This window comes from Gadus macrocephalus, chromosome 23 (genome assembly GCF_031168955.1).
Source record: "Gadus macrocephalus chromosome 23, ASM3116895v1".
Lineage (NCBI taxonomy): Eukaryota > Metazoa > Chordata > Actinopteri > Gadiformes > Gadidae > Gadus > Gadus macrocephalus.
This window is the reverse complement of record NC_082404.1, coordinates 12491106-12505003: the sequence shown is the minus strand read 5'-3', so window position 1 is coordinate 12505003 and position 13898 is coordinate 12491106. Positions and strand designations below refer to the sequence as shown.

Here is a 13898-nt window from a genome sequence, read left to right as displayed (position 1 = left end):
ATCTTTCATTAGCGTTTTTATTAGGCTTTGATTAGATTTCTGTTGAAATACTGATATGAAGTGTGGGTGTTACAAAGTAAATACAACAATCTATTCTCTTTTTTTCCCAGAGAGAGGAAGTAAAATTCTGCAATTTAATCAATAGATGTTAGTAGCTGTCGCTGAAAATGCTCTTTATAGGTCTGTTTAATCTGCAGATTACAGTCAAAGTAAATACTAAATAACAGTGTGTTCGATCTGTGCACACAGTAGGCAAGTTACTTGCGTCATCATTTTATTTGAATGCGATGAAGAGGGGTTTGGAAAGCAATGGAAGCAATGTGACAAGCTATGCTAACTATGCAATGAACCTTACAGTACCACGAATTAGGCTTCAAAGGCTAAACGTGGTCCCTCATGTACAGTTTGACTATCATTGCACTTTGTGCGGTAAGTCATGTGTATTTTGTATGAAGATATAATATGAGTTTACACATATTTCAATTTTTATTATTGTTATCATGAGTAACATTATTTTACGATCACTCATGCATTTATCTAATGCAATAATCCTCTCCTTGGCGCGTCATATTAGCTAATTGTCAAAATATGCTAGCTCACAATGAAAGACGACTTTGAATGCCTCACGGGTCTGTTTACATGTGTGGCAGATAAACACTTTGGCAAGAACAACAGCAAGCAACACGACCAGTGTCTTACCGGTGTTGTTGCGGTAGGGGCCCCCGTCGGGCCCCTGGCTCTGGCTCAGGCTTCTCATCGGGCCCTTGTTGTGGTAGACGCGCTCCTCATAGATGGGGTCTATGTGGTGCTCCGGGGAGCCCAGGGGCCGGAGGGGCGGCTCCTGGCTGTGCTTGGCTGCTGTAGGAGCCCCGGGACCCTGGAGCGGCGGAGAGAGAGAGAGAGAGAGAGAGAGAGAGAGAGAGAGAGAGAGAGAGAGGAGAGAGAGAAGAGAGAGAGAGAGAGAGAGAGAGAGAGAGAGAGAGAGAGGTTAGACGGATGCATATCGTTTGTGATGGAGCTGTGGACGGGTGGACGAGACTAATAGAGGCACGCTACAGAGGGAGGAGTGAAGAAAGGATGATGGATGAACAGATGGACGGATAGATGGAGGAACGGACAGATTGACAGTATGACGAATGTGAGACAGGCATGTGATCAGGGAGCTTGGGAAAGGAGAGGATTGCACGTTAACAAATATGTAATGGATGGCAGGACCGTAAAGATTAAAAGATTGAGATTAAAGAGTCAGGAAAATGACATGGACAACGCGAGGTGAGGGGGAACGAAGGATGACTAGAGCCCCAAAAGGAGTCATCAAAAGTATCACTTTTCCAGTCCCCACCATCCCTCCGAGCCCCCCAACAGAAGATAAAGGAGGCAAACTGAGTAACTACAGGGGCGCATCTATTCAACGTGGGAGCGCAACCCCAATTTGTCGGTGTTCTGCGATATCACCGCCAGTCTATTGTAATATGATTTACTCTTTCATTCTCGCTTTATTGATAGCGAGTGTGACAGAGGTCCAAGTGACATGCATATTCTTATTAACACAGAGTCGGGTGAGAGCGAGAGAGACACACAGTGGGAGATAGGCAGAGAGAGAGAGAGAGGAGGTAGAGAGAGAAGGAAACAATAAGGACGAAGATAAAGAGAGACAGAGGGAGAGACACAAAGAGTGATGGCATTAGGGAGGAAATCCGGAGATAGAGAAAACAACCACGCCGATGAAATAGGCGATTAAGGAAAAATGGAAACAGATTTCTTTTTGCACATTTAGAAAAATGAGTGCGACAGCAGAAAAGGAAACAGACGGGAAAAATGGAAAAGAGGGAGATGGCTGGACAGACAGATCGAGGGAGCGAGAGAGAGAGAGAGAGATAGAAGCGGGAGGAGAGAGGGAAAGAGAGAGAGAGAGAGAGAGAGAGAGAGAGAGAGAGAGAGAGAGAGAGAGAGAGAGAGAGAGAGAGAGAGAGAGGGAAAGAGAGAGAGGAAGACGCCGCACTGCTCTGTTCTCTGTCGTATTTCATGTTTTTAATCTCGCCGCTGCACATTGCCGAGCATCAGCTCAGAGGTAATGAGATGCGGAGTCCCCCCCCACCCCCCCCCCCCCCCCCGCACCCCTGCTGGTGACTTGGCAGGATGCCCACGACCACGTGCCCCCAGGAACGAGCGCTGGCTAGCGGGTCGTTTGATCATGACAGGGGCGGGACAAATTGAAGCATCAGAGCGCTATTAGACAGATGAGACAACCTCGACTCAAACACGTCGCACGCCCCCCCTTGGAGGACCGGAACCCGAGACGGACAGATTGACGCCGGTCAAACAATTACCAAAAAGAGAGAGAGCAATAGAGAGAGAGAGATATGGGCGAGAAAAAGGGAGAGACCGGCAGAGAGAGAAGAGAGACCGCCACAACAATGACAAACGAGAAGTGAGTCAGAAATACAAAGGGAAGAAAGAAAGAAAGAAAGAGGAGAGAGATAAAGGGGGCAAATGAGGAAGAAGAGGAGAGGAAGAGAACGAAAGTGTGTGGGGGGAGGAGGGGGGGGGGGGGGGGGGGGGGGATAAAGAATCATAGAAAGAGAGCGATAGCGAGATTGAGAGAATGGGTTCTTACGCTGAAGTGTCCCAACCGATAACTCGCACACTTTCTGATCAAACAGCATAGCATGCCAGGGCCTCCATTCAGGCGTAGACGTTGGCTAGTGTGCTTTCATGCACTCTTAACCCAAGCCTCAGTCTCCTCCCAACACATCATCTCAACCATAACAGCCAGCCGCACAGCCACTTTGAAGCCAAGACGACAGACATCTTGGCATGACCCAAGACGTGCCCGCCCACAGGACATGACGGTGTCCGACAGAAACGCAAAGATAATTATCCATATAAATAATAGAGACGGTATGATCTTTGGTTTGGTACATTAAGGGGGATGTTGGATCGCGGCCCATTTGTGTGAGAAGATACAAACGTCAGTGGGTTCTTGGCCGGGGTAGGGTGGGCTATAGGCCAGCCCCTGGGGAGGCATGGCCGAGCCAGAGTCCTGCCTGGCCTGTGTGCGAACCAACAACGGTGGAGTGTGCATCTCTCTTCCACACCATTAGGCCAGATTTGAGACGCAACGGTGGCCAAGGGGAAGAGAGGAGGAAACCAGAGCTTGTCAGGCAAGTGTTTCTCGTCTCTCTCCCCCCGGCCCCACCGAGCTACACCCCCCCCCCACACACCAACCCTAACAGACCACTGCCCATGGAGCCTCTCCAAAATGGGAGAGACAGATCGAGGGAGGGAGAGTGAGAATGAGAGAGAAAGAGAGAGAGGGAGAGAGAGCGACTGAGAGCAAGAGCGAGAGAGGGAGAGAGAGGGATGTCATAAAGTAGCCGGTGTTTAGGACTGAATTGAGTTTCACTGCAGCAATAAGAGCTTGTCACTAATGCATAGTGTTGAGAGAGAGCGAGATAGAGAGAGAGAGATAGAGAGAGAGAGAGAGAGATAGAGTCATAATTTTCATGTAGGGTCACTAATGAGAGTCCCGGACACACATAGCATGGCCTGGCTCATTCGCCTTCTCTCTCTCCTCCCTCCCTCCCAAGTCTACCTCTTTGATGTCCGGGGGAGTCCAGTTGAGTTACTTATTTATTTGAAATATTTATTTATTTCCCTTTTTATCATTTGGTCCCATCAGAGACTCAAACGAGACTCTTTGAGGCACTGACCTCTTTCTATCAACCAACGAGCGGAGCTCATGTGGACAACACAGAGAGAGAGAGAGAGATATAAAAAGGGACAGAATAAAAGAGAGAGACCGAGAGCGATAAGAAGAGAGGGATAAAAGTAAAGAAAGAGAGAAACAGAGCTATCCGAGGTTTCACATTGTCAGGAAATGAGGCCCGAGAAATGAGAGTGTGAAAAAAGTAAAAGCCAAAACAAAAGATAAAACAGTACCTCGGGGCTCCTTCATTTTCGCATGAGCAGCGGTAACAAGTTTAACGGCATCTACATGCAAATCTGCATCTCTCCACGGCGATACATATTCAACAGAGACAATCATTCCCTCTTTGCTCCACTCCACATCAGTGTTCATCAAAGTCTACTCTTCATTTATCAGCCCAACTCCCCTCCCCTTCCATCTTTGATATGAGTACTGAGCAGCAAAGGAAGGCAATCCATACACTTCCCACGCACACTTTCCATGATGGGTGGGGGAGACAGCCATGTCTGGGTTCTGATGCAGCTTCAGCTACAGCTACAAGCCGGAGAATACTCTGTGCCTGATGCGGTCGATGGTTAAGTTGTCGATAACACTTCTGCGCAACCACTTCAGCCTCCAGTCTGCTGCATGCTCTTAAATGTTTCATTCTCCTCTTGTTTCTCACAACTTGCAACTTGTTTACTGTCATATGCAGACTCTGGCTCGAGAGGGCATTTGTGGACAACCGTCTCTTTCAATTTGTGGCATATTTGTAGTTAAGTCCCCTTTTATATACCAAATAATTAAGATGTTAGATAGATGTTAGCAGATTAATAAAAGCGTCTTTTGGCTTTGAGATGCCGGGTTAAAATGTCCTCAAACTCTGGCCTTACGTACTCAATGTTGACATGCTCGTTTGAATGTCCTTCTCACACCAGATAGGCTGGGAGTGATAACGGAATCCAAAAAGTAAGAGAGTCCTCTTTGGCAAATCTCAAGTTCATTGATTATAATCGATTGCCAAAACACTTTTAAACTGTTTTTAAATGCATTCACTCGGCGAACCCATCCCATGCCGTGTGTTTTGGTGAATGAAATTCAAAACGGTTTGTGAGGCACTTTCACATTCAAGCGCACTTGAACTAGGTCTGCCAATTATAGCGGGGAGAAAAACATGCCATGAGACTCGTTTTCTCATCAGGCAACGGTCTCATTCCTTTTCTCCCTTGTTGATCTCCACTCTTCAGAAACGGGTGGACCCCTGGCTGGGAACCGACAGATGCCTTCAGGGCATCTGGAGGTCATGTTTTCCATCAACGGCACTTAAAGTTCCAGAAGCAGAAGAGCAGCACATCTCACTGTACTCCAGAGGATTAATAAATAAATAGCTTTTTTTTAATTTATTTTTTTTATTTCAAACTGTAGAAGGGCAAGCCGAGAATAATTGTTCCCTTTGAGAGGGAAACGTGGGTACAAATCGAGAGTTTCCTGTAACAAATTGCAAGTATAACAATCGTCTGAATCCTTGGCTCATTGACCATTCAGCTACCATTCACAATGATAACATTGTTCAATACTCAATTTTTAAAACTGTTGTGAATGAAAGAAATCCTGTAAAAACCTCAGTCTGACCAACAGTACTGCAAGAACTGAAAATACAGTTCCACAGAACTACATATATTGTAGCTGTGACGCACCATTGTTTAAATCTATATTGGAAAACTAGGTCATTAAACAAGTCGTGCTGTTTCATGGTCAGAGATGTATCTAGTGCCACAGATTTCTGGGGATTCCCAAGAGTTTAAATAAGTTGCATCTTTTCCTTAAAGCTATATCAACAAAGTCTTATTTTATTGACGTCATATCTATCTCTTCAGAGTCTGTACTGTGAATTCAAACAGAATAAAAAAGCCAACTCGACTACGAGAGCTATGAGGGTAACAAAGTTAAGATCAAAGAAATTTGCATGAATAAAATTCATAATATGAAGTAAATTATGTATATTGTGATGCTGAGGAACTACAAAAGATTGAAGTACAAAGGAAAGAACTACAAATATGTCCTATACTAAAGCTTCAACAGTTTCTGATGGGATTGCACTCACTGTACTGCAAGGCAACGAGATACAATGGCCATAGCTTACTACAAGATATACTACCCATAAAACACTTTACTCCAGAGACAAGGCCGTGACCAAATTTTTTCAGCTCATTGGCCACAAACTGCTATTTCAACAGTTATGTTTTCTTTCCTTTTTTCTTTAGCATGTCATTGAAAAACACAGGAAGAATGACTAAGGCTATTAGCATTACGCTAATAGCCTGTAGCCAATGCTCCATCCTAGTGAAGGTTAAGCTTCTATTCACTTGCATATGCAGCAGCTGCTTATTTAAGAAATTCACCCAGAAATAACGTTCTGTCAGACGGTGAGGACAAAACACTTCAGGGATTCCAGCTAATCAAACAACACCGCCATTGTTCCTTCCCTCTTCCACTTCTTTGGTTAACTTAACCTCAAGTCCAGGTTTGAAATGTGAGGATTTATGTGTGTGTGTGTGCGCTCACACGCGTGTGTGTGAGTGTGTGTTTGTGTGAGTCTTGTAGCAAAGGGACCTTGTTAATGTTCTTTAAGCTTACTTCAGTTCTCCCAAATTGCTTTCATGACCGTGCATGCATGTCTGTGTGTGTGTGTGTGTGTGTGTGTGTGTGTGTGTGTGTGTGTGTGTGTGTGTGTGTGTGTGTGTGTGTGTGTGTGTGTGTGTGTGTGTGTGCATTCTAACCTGCCAGGCTCCCGGGGCGCTGCAGTGTGGCGGTGGCGTAGAGCTCGTGGGAGATCTTGTACTGGTCGGAGGCGTGGTGGGCGGCCAGGCGTTTGGGAGACAGTGTGGCATAACTCCCTATGCCTGAACTCATCTACGGCAACACAGAGGGAACACAGGTCAAGCAACCCTACTCCTCCCCCCGCCGCTAATATGAGCAGCCTTTGGAATGAGCTGTCAATGGCTGCTTTCCCCGTCAAAGTTAAATTCGTTTTTTTGTTTATTTTAAATAAATAATGCAACATATTTGTATCATTAAAAAAGCCTATTACTTATTATATTTTTTCTTGTCCAAATAGTCTTAAAATGCAATGAGCAAACTTGTTTCTTAGCATTAGCATGGTTACGCTATTCGCTATCCACACCCTGAGAGATTTCACATTGAGTTCCCAAAACACCCTAAAGTCTTAAAATAACAACACACAACACCCTTATTCATGTTACGTTTTTCGGAACACTTCAAATGAATGATGAAACCTTGGTAACTGTGTGAGTGATATGAAAAAACAAGAAACCGGGTTAATAGAGGAGTAAGGTATTCTTTGCAGCACCCCCCAACCACTTTGCTGAATCAATAGCATAACTCCTGCTGAGTATAACAGCCCTGCCAATATAATGAGTTTTTAAGGTAAGTATACACCGGCCATTGACACTTTTACTGCTGTGGCTGCTTTGGAATAAGTGCATTATACTTTTATGCTGATCATTTCCCACTTCCCCCCCTCTTTTATCCATTCATCAATTCAACCATGGGTATTGGAATTTATCAGGCGATTAACGTGAACTAATAGATTGAAATGAAAAATAATATGAAACACAGTAAGAATCCAAAGTATACTAAAAGTGTGCGCACATATCCTAATGATAGCGTGAGTATGTATTTGCATGACACACACAGACACACACACACACACACACACACACCCACACCCACACACACACACACACACACACACACGCCATGTGTGTTTCTTACCTGGTGGAGGGGGGATGATGATGCACTAGCCCCTCCCCCTCCAGCGGAGCTGGGTGGAGAAGCCACTCTATGAGGGGACACGCCCCCTCCCGCTGTCGTCACGGCGATGTTGGTGCTGGGAGTGAAGGAAAACAATTAAACAAAAACGGGGAGGGTGGGGGCGGGGGGTGGGGAGAGGTGTCTCCTATTTACATTTGAATGTGTTGCAATCATTCTGTTTAGAATGGGCTGTTCAGCCATTGGCCTCAGTCAGGGAATCACTGTTGTGCTTCTGTTACTGATACCGTTCGGCAGTGTTGCGTATGGTCTGTGTCTATGATAAGATCAACGGTGTGCGTGTGTGTGTGTGTGTCTGCGCAGTGCGCACGCATGTGTGTGTGTGTGTGTGTGTGTGTGTGTGTGTGTGTGTGTGTGTGTGTGTGTGTGTGTGTGTGTGTGTGTGTGTGTGTCCGTCCCACTGCGGTGCAAATAAAGTGCCTAGTTGTCCCTCGGTATCCAACCACATGCTAGCCCAGCAAGCCCGAATAAAATGAAACCCACCAGAGACGCTACAACAGATGTTCCCCCCTGTCGCCCCCCCGCCCCCCCCATCCTGTCGCCCCCCCCCTTCACCATCCTTGCCCCCCACCCCCCGATTACATTTCTCGCACCCTCAACCCCCCTATTTCCTCCAGGCAGGCAGCAAAGACACGCGCCGCGACCCCCGGAACCCGCAACCCACGGCGGGTATATACCTGTAGGACTTGGCCAGGCGGCCGATGGGGGACTGTTTGCTGGGCGAGGAAGAGGAGGAGGAGGAAGGCAGGCGCTGGGTGGTGGCGTAGCCCGGAGCGTCCGAGGAAGAGCCCAGCCTCTGCAGCTTGCTGGGGGACCCCGGCCCCCCTCCCCCGCTGCCGCCGCCGCCGCCGCCGCCGCCGCCCCCAGCAGACAGTGGGGAGCTCACACGCTGGCTGGGTAAGGTGGAGCTGGAGTAGTAGATTCCTTTGGGGGGCGGAGTGGGAGTAAGAAAGAGGGAATGAACGAAGGGATGGAATTGAGTGAACGGAGCGCGAGAGAAGAAGGGTAAACGCAATCGCATGGCCATATGGCAGACGCGCTCGCGTGCTACGACGGGGTCAGGCTAGCGGCTGGGCTACGGGATATATATATATATATCGCGGTATGGTTCGAGAGTCGGAATGAGGGGGAATTGAAGCCTATGATGCGTGTATTCCCTGCGTGGCCTCGCCACTCTGTGAGCCTCCGTGGTCCAACGTTAACACAAAACACTTGAAAACAGAACGCTTCAGTACCAACGCCAGAACTGTAAATAAAAGGTGGATGAAATGAATAGATATTGTTTTACCATGGTCCCTTAGGTCGAAACTGAACTGGGCTGTTCAATGTTAGTGGGTCTACAAACACAGCAAATAAATGCTGTATTTCCTGTGTGCATGCTGTGTATATGCTTGCAGAGCAATGATGAGATGTTTAGATATGTCTACTTGGAGAGATAGGGCCAGACACCATGAAAACGGCTTCAGCCACACCGCCTCCGCTTTCTCTGTGACGTTCTAACTCTGTGAAGGACTAGGCACTCGTCGTCACAGAAGCTGACAAGAATTCACACAAATCAGACTTCTTTAGATTATCAATGTAAAGGCTGATTCCAGAATAGCTCAAACCTGGGAAAAAGGGGGGCATTTCACTTTCCCTCACTTCACAGTAGTTCAATCATGTCGCTGACGGCCCGTCAATGTCTGACATCTAATACAATTTTGGTTTATTTTCAGTAGAATATCGAAATTTTAGAACGAAACACGAGACAAGGCGTTACTCCGGGCCTTTTAGTTTTTGGTTCTGTTCTGTTCTGTCTCCCCCCATAAATTCTGCTATATTAAGGAAGTAGTGCAGATGAAGTTCATAGAAACACTTTCCCATGGTATCCCATGTAAAGGCACAGAAATGTATCATCAACATCATCCTCATTTCAGTGTCTGTGGTGGTGATATTTGATATGATATTTGTGGGAACAAAGGGTAGAAAGACATTTTATTTCAATTACCTGGCCCCGCCCCACTTTGATGTTGCTGCTGCTGCTGAGCCACGCGATTGGATGTCACCTGGCGATGGGGGGAGGGTGGGGGTGGGGGGGGTGGGGGGGGTAGAGAGGGAGGGGGAGAGAGGGGGAGATGGAGGAAGGTACGGTGGAAAAAGGGGTTGGGTTTTATGAGCAAAGGAAGGCAGAGAAGGGAAGGATATGGAGGAGAAGAAAGGAGAACAAACCAGACAATAAGACACAATAAGCTGACTTGAGGGACAAAGGGCCTCATGGCTAAGGGACAGTGAGTCATTAAAACCTCTCACAGAGAACAACCTAATTGGCCGCGACACAGATAACAAAAGTTATGGTTAGGCAGGTCCCCCTGCTCTCTTTGCTCATTCTGTTAGTTAGAAACACTTACTGTAGCACCTTGCATAGCAGTTAATGGCTTGCTCATCTGTCTACAGCCTAGCATCGTAATATAAGTAGCTTGAATCAAATAAAAATTTGATTTGTCTCATCTTATGAGATGAGACATGCCCTGATAAAAACTATATCTGCTTTTCTATTGATGACAATTAATATATATATTTGAGTTATTAAGAATTTAAAACAATTCATCCTCACAACGTTAGAACCGTTATAACACGATCGAGATCCGCCCCGTCATTCTGCTCTGGAAGCATTTAGCGCTGATTCACAGACTGCAACGACCGAACCCATGCTAACGTTTCGCAGAGTCTCTTATAGCGTGATGCGGCCCAAGGTGATTCAGATTGTGTTATTCAACCCCGGAGCGCACAGTGGTAGCAGCTCATACCCATCCCACATTATGCAGGCCTACACAATCCCTCTCCGACCTTGAGAAACATGATCACCACTTAACAGCATATAGGTGCTGCTGCAACTAACTCTGCAGCAATATAGCTGAAAGCGCAAGACTGCCAGCACCCAAGAATCACAAAAGCCATTCATTCCTCAGCCATAGAGACGCATCTGTTGACGGGAGATATACTAGTATGCAAATCAGATGTTTGGGTTTGGTACGGCAGTAAACAAAAAATTATATTTAGCATGCGAATGTATAATAACGCGTAAAGATTGAACATCCAATGTGTGCGAGAGATAGGCTGTCTATTTGTGTTTGACAGATTTTGTCGACTGCGTGCGTATGGGATTCCTGTTTTGAGAAGGCAATGTATGATTAAAATCATCTCCCCTCCCGATGGAAATGGCCCGTTGCGTGAGATAACCATTCGGAAAAGAGGGAGAGAAAGAGAGCAGAGCATATGAGAAAACTCACAGATTTAAATACACCGTATTGCCATTTCTGTACTTACTAAAATCGGCAGTAATGGTCTCTTTATACTTAGATGAAAATGCCATGATAGGGTTATACGTAAGTAACGGTTGTATTAAACCTGTCCTCATGGCAGGATTCCCCAAACTGCCAAGCCCTCTTCCCAAACCCTGAATTGAATATGACCTCTTCCTCTTCATCAGCCTCCCTAATTATGTCAAAATAACATACAAGGGAATAACAGAGTACTGTCATTGATAGAATATCCTCAATTTTGATGAATAGATGGATGTTTAATAAGTAATCCAGAGACAATTTTTTTTTTAATAAAACGATTAAAGAAAGGATAGCTTGAAGCAACTCATCGTACACGTCTCCGACCCCATCAAACATCCAGGTTGTAGCATTAGCAGTACCTAAATCCCCATGGGGACACTCTAGAAGGTCTCCATTAAAGTAAAGGTCCAACGTCCAACCACATAAAGACAAAAGGAGTAACTGATAACGACAGAAGAGAGTCATTCAGGAGAGCCTTTTCTCACAATATCCTTTAGTCAGTTTAACTAGGCCTCTAACGTAATCGTCTTTCCTCCCTCTCTCCAAATTCGGCCACCTTGGGAGACTACAAATAAAAATTAAATGTGGATGTGGCAGAATTACCATACCGTTACCCCCAGCTGCATTCACTTCTCCCCCTACCTCAACACACCACCCCCCTATAATAAGAAATCAATGAAAACAAACACAGACAAATATCCCATCCCTATTTAGCACCAGCAGACCAAAACGTGCAGGGGCTGATCGATGCCAGAGTAAGGCTGATGTATAGATTTATTGATGGATGGGGTGGATGAATGGAGGGGTGGATTCTGCATGGCTGAATATTTTTGCTTGTTTGTTTTCACTGAGCAGGACTAAAGAGGATTCTCTGCCAATCCTGATGGACAATAAAGCAAAATAAATCTGAACCTGCACAGATAATTGGACTGAAGGTGGAGTGGATGATGAATTGTGCAACAGATGGTTTTATGGAATATATTTTCAGCAATAAAGAAAGAGAACAGACCGATTGGATTTTGAATGGAGGGGCAGATGGACAAGCAGAGGGGACAGGTGAATGGGAGGTCTTCCTCATGTACATGGTCTGTAATCCCATGAGCCACCCTCCCTGTATTCCATGTCACTGGGGGTTTGAGGTGACAGCTTTGTATTATTAAATCATTTGCCTCTTAGATATATAAATACCAAACCCGGGAGCTAAACTACACCCCACCACCATTCTCTCTCTCTCTCTCTCTCTCTCTCTCTCTCTCTCTCTCTCTCTCTCTCTCTCTCTCTCTCTCTCTCTCTCTCTCTCTCTCTCTCTCTCTCTCTCTCTCTCTCTCTCTCTCTCTCTCTCAGTCGCACTACAATAATAGGAGGAGTACCCATGCAAATATCGCAAAGGCATGTATTCAGGAAAACACACACACACACACACACACACACACACACACACACACACACACACACACACACACACACACACACACACACACACACACACACACACACACACACACACACACACACACACACACACACACACACACGTGTGTGTAAAAGAAGCACCTGCTACCCCAGAAGCAGCAGAGTTACATGAAGCCATTGAGGAGCAACAAGCGTGGCTGACAACACTGACCCCATTGCTCTGACAAGCCATACACATCACAGTGAAGACACACACACACCACACGCACACACAAACACACACACACATGCACAAACATACACAAACATACACAAACACAGAGTGCTAGTGAGCTAAGACGAGAAGAGAGGAGGACGGCCAAAATGGAACGGAGCGCACAGATACGTTCCTTTCTTTCATTCTTCCTTCCTCTCCATCTTTCTTCATTTCATCCATCATTGCTCTCTTTCATTCCGTGCGGCCACACAAAAAACTGGTTTGCCCATCCTCACCTGCTGGCTCTTAAACTAGATGTGTGTATAAACACAAGGCCCCTGTGGATGCTTAAAGTGGAGCTCTCCTTTTCTAAATCCTGCTGTAATCAGTGGGCGTGTGCAGAAAAGGTCATCACAGTCTTCTGACCATGCATTGTAAATTACCAGATATAGCCAAAGCACATAGTGCAGCAGATGTTCATTATTTGCATAAATGTATGGATATATTTCATAGGTGTGATAATCTTATTTAAATAGCCCTGGTTATGTGCATGTCTATGCCTGTGTATGTGTGTGTCAATAGCTGCGTTTCCATCTAAAAGGTAATGCGAATCTTTAGAAAGTTCGCAAAAAAGTTATTCGAATTAGGTGCGTTTCCATCAAGTGGTTGCAGTGGAGCAGGGTGATGACATTGATGTCGGCAGGGTTGCTATGGCCGGTCGTTATGCGGAAATCGGAAAGGCTATCAGTCCTGTGTGTTCGAAGTTCGCTACTTCTATCTCCAATTTTGCGAATTTACTCTCTTTCGCATTTGTCAAAAACCACCTCAAGCGAGCGGATAAACCTTTTTGCGAATTAGAGGATTTTTATGCGAATTTTGGTGTTTCCATCACCGTTTACTGATTCGATAGTTCAAAGTTCGCATAAAATCAGGGGGATGGAAACGCACCTAATGTATGTGGGTAGTAGAACACTGTATGTATGGCACATGTGCGTGCATTGCTCTGTGCATGCGTGTGCGTGCCGTGCGTGCGTGCATGCGTGTGTACATGCATGCGTGTGTGTGTGTGTGTGTGTGTGTGTGTGTCTGTGTGTGTGTGTGTGTGTGTGTGTGTGTGTGTGTGTGTGTGTGTGTGTGTGTGTGTGTGTGTGTGTGTGTGTGTGTGTGTGTGTGTGTGCGTGTGTGTATGTGTTTGTGTATGGCGCGTGTGTGTTTGTGTGTGTGTGCGAATGTGAATGTGTGCTTGTGTGTGTGCTTTCCCACCTCTCCGAGGTTAAAGAAAATAGAGTTAGGAGTAATTGGCTCCTGTAGGCTAAGGAGTAATTGGGACCTTTCTCTCCACAAGCACGGCACTGCAAAATAATCCATGCCTTCTCCTCCTATCTCCCCACCTCTTTCACTCTCTCTCTCTCGTTCTCTCCCTCTC

At 45.9% G+C, this 13898-nt stretch overlaps 1 protein-coding gene across 1 annotated transcript in view; it reads right to left on the bottom strand.

The window, feature by feature from the left end:
* ctnnd2a (catenin (cadherin-associated protein), delta 2a) overlaps positions 1 to 13898 on the bottom strand; it is a 140550-nt gene that overhangs the window by 73443 nt on the left and 53209 nt on the right. The window contains 6 exon segments of the mRNA XM_060045775.1: positions 700 to 850; positions 852 to 877; positions 6469 to 6601; positions 7484 to 7598; positions 8218 to 8464; positions 9528 to 9585. Coding sequence (XP_059901758.1) covers positions 700 to 850; positions 852 to 877; positions 6469 to 6601; positions 7484 to 7598; positions 8218 to 8464; positions 9528 to 9585 — 730 coding nt within the window.